The 6,177-nt window shown below is 36.6% G+C and overlaps 1 protein-coding gene across 7 annotated transcripts; it reads left to right on the forward strand.

Annotated features, from left to right (window-relative positions):
• Window positions 1–295: 295 nt before the first annotated feature.
• On the forward strand, window positions 296–5,414 carry LOC104900610 (uncharacterized). 7 transcript variants are annotated; one of them, XR_007269274.2, is made up of 8 exons: window positions 317–832; window positions 1,468–2,820; window positions 2,896–2,964; window positions 3,058–3,256; window positions 3,392–3,498; window positions 3,951–3,996; window positions 4,412–4,597; window positions 4,686–5,414. XR_007269274.2 is itself a non-coding variant. In XM_019251106.3 (7 exons), the coding sequence occupies exons 2-6, from the start codon at window positions 827–829 to the stop codon at window positions 3,460–3,462; spliced, it is 1,698 nt and encodes a 565-aa protein (XP_019106651.1). In that variant the 5' UTR covers window positions 296–432; window positions 564–826; the 3' UTR covers window positions 3,463–3,498; window positions 3,951–4,341. The 7 variants fall into 7 exon arrangements, 4 of the variants coding, with proteins under 4 accessions (XP_019106651.1, XP_010686383.1, XP_010686382.1 ...); XR_007269272.2 differs by having other exon boundaries at window positions 319–832; window positions 3,951–4,317; XM_019251106.3 differs by lacking the exons at window positions 4,412–4,597; window positions 4,686–5,414 and having other exon boundaries at window positions 296–432; window positions 564–832; window positions 3,951–4,341.
• The last annotated feature ends 763 nt before the right edge of the window (window positions 5,415–6,177 follow it).

Here is a 6,177-nt window from a genome sequence, read left to right on the forward strand (position 1 = left end):
CTTGGGAAGTTGATCTTCCCTTGATTTTTCACTTCCCATGAAATTTCACTTCTTAGGAAGTAAACAAAATTGTTTGGTAGGCGGCTATGGGAAGATGAAATTCCCATGGGAAGTACCACTTACCTAGGGGGAACTAGGTAAGCAACTTCCCCCATTGTGTGGGAAGTTAGTTAAACAAACATCTACTTATACTTGCATTTCCTAGGAACTTGCAATTCCTAGGCAATTGGATGTTAAACAAACATCTACTAAATGAGTATCACTCTTACCTAAATGTGTATTGAACTTATCATAAGAAAAGCTCTTTACGCGTTTGCAATGATTGTTAATCATTCATTTGCAGTCTACAAGTTGATACCAATTTCTCCTTCTCATATTCACAACGAAGTGACTTATCAACCCATAACAAATGTTATTGAAACAACAATTTACGTATGTATCAAATTGTCAAATTTAAGTTTTGTATATTGATGGTTCTATTACATAAAATATTCATTGGTTTTTTTATTAAATCTCTTTTCCAATTAAAACCCGATAATTCAATTCAGATTATTTTATTTCAGTTCGATTTTTCGCAATCCAAACCAACCAGCATAAGCCTTCCATGTTTCAATTCAAGTTTCTGCAGTGTAACTACTATCAGTTTCTGTACCGCTACCACTCTGCCTCTCTTACTCCTCTTCTTCGCTCTTAATCTCTCTCCTCCAAATCCTGATCGAAGATCCAAAGATCGTTAATTCTTCTTCAACTGAATTCATGGTACTTGACTATTTGATTTTCAGTACTAAGAATTTTCTCAAGTTTGCTGCACAACTGCATTAATGGTATGAATGTATGATTGTGTTTCCTTACATCTCATTGAAGTTCTTTTTAGTAATTTTCTTCAATTCAATTTGCTGCAGATTTCATTAATTTGTCATTTATGTATTTGAATATAGTTCTAGACGAAATTAATTGTTGCTAGTATGGTGATTGATAGGGGAATTTATAAGATGAATTTGAATTTGCCGATCAAGTGACATTTTCGTAAACAAAATGCCATGAATTTGTAATTGTGGAGGTCACGACTTGATATCTGACCTCTACGACTAGATATTTGACCTCTACGACTTAATATTAGTGGCATTTTATATACGTAACTGTCACTTGATTGGTGAATTAGCCAATCTTTGTGATGTACCAGACAGCCCTTTGATTGATATATCAATCGAAATTCGATACAATTTGAAGTGTTCTATGACAAGTTGATACAAAGAGATTGATGTTTCCTAATAATTTAGCTAGAAGTTGGGGTTAATAATGATGTAAATGTTAATGATATTATGAAATGAAAGATGGGAGGAATGAGTGTGAGAATGGATTTTGTGATGCGGGTATATGTGATTATGATGCTACTTTTGTATAAAGTTTCTGATATTGCTGATGATTTAGAGGAACTTCTGAGTGATTGAGTGTTGCATGTTGCAGTCTTTTCAGAGTAAGGGGTTCTGGGTCTCGAAGGATGGTGGGTGTTTAACCGACGGGGAGTTAACTTATGATAATACCTCTAGAATCGAACCCAAGCGCCCACACCAATGGTTTATTGACGGTGGCGAGGCTGGGTATTTACCGAACAAGAAACAAGCTGTAGAAGTTCCTGGTAGCAATTTATTTGCTGGAATACCGGCCTCGACTCTTTCGCCTTGGGGAAGTGTGTCGGGTTTCAATTCTGTTCCTAGTCAATTCACTGAACAGTTATTTGATACTGATGCTGCTAGATCATCTAGTTTTGATGAGAGAAATATTGCATCTGACAGTATAGGTACTTTGAATATGGGAAGAAAGGTTATGGATGACCCATTTGGGAATACTTCGCCATCTGGTCTGTCTATGTCTCATTCATTGGAAAATGCCAAGTCAGGAATTAACTATGGTGGGATCAGGAAAGTGAAAGTTAGTGAAGTAAGAGACCCTGAAAACCTATTGCCTTTGTCTTCTGGACCTTATACTAGGGAATTAGACGGTGCTATTTCGACTGCTCATGGTTATGGCAAGGTGGATGATAGTGGTATATCTATGGGTCTGACATATGGTCGAGATGAGGAAAATGTTGTAACAGTTGCGGAATCTTATGGAAGGGAAGGTGGCAATTTAATATCAATGAGCCAATCTTTTAGCAAAGATACTTGCAACACAATGGCACTGGGGCATTCCTATAAGGCTGATGGTAGCACTTTGCCGATGGTGAGTTCATTTAGTGGATCTGATTGTAACATCATTCCGATGGCTGAGAACTTTAGTAAGGGAGACAACAATGTCATTTCCATGGGAAATCTCAGCAAAGGGGACGATATGATCTCCATAAGTCATACATATAAAGGTGATAGCTCCATCTCGGTGACAAACAATTACAATAATGTTGATGACAGCACCACAACAATTGCTCCATCGAACAACAAGTGTGAAAGCCATGTGTTATCCATGAGTCACTCATTCAACAAGGGGGACAGTAACATAATATCCTTTGGTGGTTATAATGATGATGATGATGCAAATGCTTCAGGGAAACTCATATGCAATTATGACTTGCTAATGGGGCAGCCTTCCATTCAAAGGTCTGACATGTTAAACCAGAAGGACATGACTATCTCAAATGCTAATGCAGCTATAGTTGCTGCTCAGGTTGTCGCTTCTGGAGCAGATAATGCCTCTAGGAAGAAAGAAGACATCAAAACAACGAAAAAGACACCTCCCAATAATTTCCCTTCAAATGTGAGAAGTTTGCTTTCCACTGGTATTTTGGATGAGGTTCCTGTGAAGTATATTGCTTGGTCAAGAGAGGTAAAGATCTAGTGATTGTGTTCATTTTTTGTTTTAGCTTATGTTCGCTGACATTGCTGTACTAATGTATTTTAGAAGGAGCTCCGTGGTATCATAAAAGGTTCTGGATATCTTTGTGGATGTCAATCATGCAACTTTTCTAAGGCGAGTTGTCTACTTGTCTTTCTAACTTCTTATTTAAAATTTGGTCCAGTCATTTGATCTGACGAGGAATATTTTTTTCCCCTGTTTGTTTAGGTTATTAATGCTTATGAGTTCGAGCGGCATGCTGGTTGCAAAACCAAACACCCCAACAATCACATTTACTTTGAGAACGGGAAAACCATTTATGGCATTGTTCAAGAGCTTAGGAATACTCCACAGAATATGCTGTTTGATGTTATACAAACAATAACAGGTTCACCCATCAATCAAAAATCCTTCCGACTTTGGAAAGGTGACTACAGCTGATTCCACTTGTTTGATGTTTGATTTTTTTTCTTTTTAAAATAGTTGATAATCTCTGTTATCTGTAACTTCTTCCAATGCGAAGTGCAATTTTTTCATGTTCTTTCTTGCTCATGTTTGTCAGAATCTTTCCTGGCTGCAACCCGGGAACTTCAGCGCATTTATGGTAAGGATGAGCGGAATCAATCGTTGTAAACTCATTTGCAGTTGCAGTATGGGTATTGGTAACTGGTAAGCACATCTTTACTACTCTTAATTTTTTAATTGTCAATTGTGGTGACGGAAACAATGTGATAAAAATTTATCTGACATAATGAATTGATAGAATGACAATATATTCCTGTGTCCTGAACTTTCTAAGACTGGAACAAATTAAATGGAAGGAGGAGTTGTGCTTGTAGTTGTAGACTAGTATTCACCCATTGTACAGAGGAAGAAAAGATGTGGATTGTGAGGGATGTGAAGCCATAGTTTTCCCTCCTGATTTATTCATCCAAAGAGAATCACTCTCCTCCATTCTTTTCACCCAGTTACTCTCTTCAAAGAAGTTATCAGGTGTAACTCTGACGCAAGTTGTAGAAAATAAACCATAAACAATTAGTGTCACTTCTTACAAAGTTTTCTTGTAGCTCCGCAAGTAGTTCTATTATTAATTGTTGTATGGCTGTCTTCTTTATTTGCAGGCGCAGGGCTCTTGAAGTGTCAAGGTACAAGGGGTAGTTATTCTATGTAAGTTACCAATCTATTCCTCTGAAAGCATGGCTGGGGAAAGAGCTATGATCTCCTTACTCTAACTTGTGTAAAGGTTAATGGCTCAGCAGATATGTTCTGCTGTTACCTCTCACATAAGAATATCATGAATATCATAGGATTACTGGTGATGTTTTTATATGCCTCGCGATCTTTATTCCCTGGATGTTCTAGTGCAAGGTTTATGTTGATGCTAGTAACAATGGAATTTGGGGTTTGATTAATGCATGCTTTGGTAGCAAGTTCAAAACCTGATAGTGCAACTCCAGGTCCTGTATACTCTCTGATAAATATGGAAATGTAAAGTTTTTAAATAGTTTGAAATTTCTTATGCTCCTTAACATTTCAGAGAAACTTTTTATTTTTTTTCTGATAAAAAGTTGTACTACTCTAGGTTGCATACGAGATAGATGCATGATCAAAGTGCACTGTTGCTCCCTCCCTGATTTTGCTTCTATTGTCGGTTGGGTCACTCTCCTACAAGATATAGATTATTGATGCACAAAGAACCGAGTAGCTTCAACCATTCTAGTTTTCATGCTGCATTCATGTTGTTCATGTTATAAGGAGAATTTGAACGGTGTGTTCTTAAACTATTAATATGAAATCTGATAAGTGGATAATCAATTTGACTTTGCTCTCCTTACAGTGGTATATCTTATTTGTAGTTCAAGTGAAACAGGACTGGCTTGAAGATGATATTAAGCAGATTTTATGTGTGGCAGTATGAATAGAGTGTGTAATATTTTATGCGAGGCAGTACGAATAGAGTTTGGAAGCTCTAAAATAGTTTGCTCACTCCTTGGCTTCATGGAAGTGAATTTTAGTTTGAAATTAAGCTTTAGAGACCCAGGATTCACTGACATCATAAGAAGGCACTTGAAAGTTATGGTAGCTTGTTTCATGCTCAGAAGTATAGAAATGAGATTGAAAATGTGCTCTCTTCACAAAGTGAACTTATTAGAATTTACTAGAACTTATTGAAGTTAAGTTCATGATGTACTAGAATTTATTGGAACTTATTAGATCTGAAAAGTGTTTTCTTAATGTAAAGAGAGCGCATCTCCAAAAGGAGATGGTATTTGAATCCTAGACCTCAAGGTTATGAACCTCATAACCTCAAGCTCACGAGTTTGCGAGTGACGAAGCTATTGTAGAGGGTGCAGAAGAAAGGTCCGGAACGGATGGTGTAGGTGCAATGAGAAAAAAAGTTGTTTACTTTTCTAGCTTCAAGGATGTGGTGTTGGCAGATGTGAGGAGATTTAGATCCCAATGTCTGTCTATTTGTGTTTTTAATATGTTCAAGTAATTGCCTTTTGTTGACTTTTTAAATTTGCTAACAGTCTTATATGTCTGATGTAATGCAAATCTGTAATGTTTTGAAGAGAGCACATTAATCTTCAGACTCGAAAGATCCCAACAGAGGAAGAACAAGGAAAATTATCGCAGAGCGTGGAACACCTTTTAAAATTTCACCTATTAATTAGCTAGGGGATGCTTCTTGTCATTTCTTCAAGGAAAAATGCTCTCAATAATCCAATCAAACTATTTTTTTAGGGCAATCTAGAGGTGATCAAAGGTACCCAACTTGGTTCGGAAAATGCCCAAGTTTGAGCAGAATTTTTTGGCCCGGCCCTTTCTTTTTTTTTTATAATTTGGAACGGGTTTTGGGCAAGACGAAAATGACCTTTTAGTTTAAATTTCGGCTGGCTCGATTTTGGCCCTCAAAAGTGGGCTTTTGGCACAAAAAATGGTCCGAATTTTGGCCTGCACGACTAGTATGGGAAAAATTTTTAGGAGCAGCTCGGCCCAAATCTGACCTAGCATGCTATTTGATCACCTCTAGAGCATTCCAATCCGACTATTATTAGTGGGTGCTAAATAGAATTATAAGTACTTAACTATTATGCTCACAACTATTGAGAATTTGTGAGAAAACCATACGATATTTACATATTTTATTTTCTTTCCTTCTATTTTTTTAAAAAAATGTGTCTTACTTGCACTTTAACTCTTCTTCACCATTGGCTTTCTCACTTCTCTTTCTTTTTAACAAACACCATTAGATATAAGAGATTTTTTTTTTTTAAAAAAGAATGAATGACTTAGGCTCTGTTTTGTTTTGGATTGAATTTAACTAAACTGAATTGAATTTGTCTG

Source organism: Beta vulgaris, chromosome 8 (genome assembly GCF_026745355.1).
Source record: "Beta vulgaris subsp. vulgaris cultivar EL10 chromosome 8, EL10.2, whole genome shotgun sequence".
Classification (NCBI taxonomy): domain Eukaryota; kingdom Viridiplantae; phylum Streptophyta; class Magnoliopsida; order Caryophyllales; family Amaranthaceae; genus Beta; species Beta vulgaris.

Bases quoted from the DNA above. Each gene is read 5' to 3' on its own strand.
- LOC104900610 (XM_019251106.3), top strand. The intron at 2,821-2,895 runs GTAAAGATCTAG...AATGTATTTTAG, and splicing joins ATATTGCTTGGTCAAGAGAG to AAGGAGCTCCGTGGTATCAT. The intron at 3,257-3,391 runs GTGACTACAGCT...CATGTTTGTCAG, and splicing joins ATCCTTCCGACTTTGGAAAG to AATCTTTCCTGGCTGCAACC.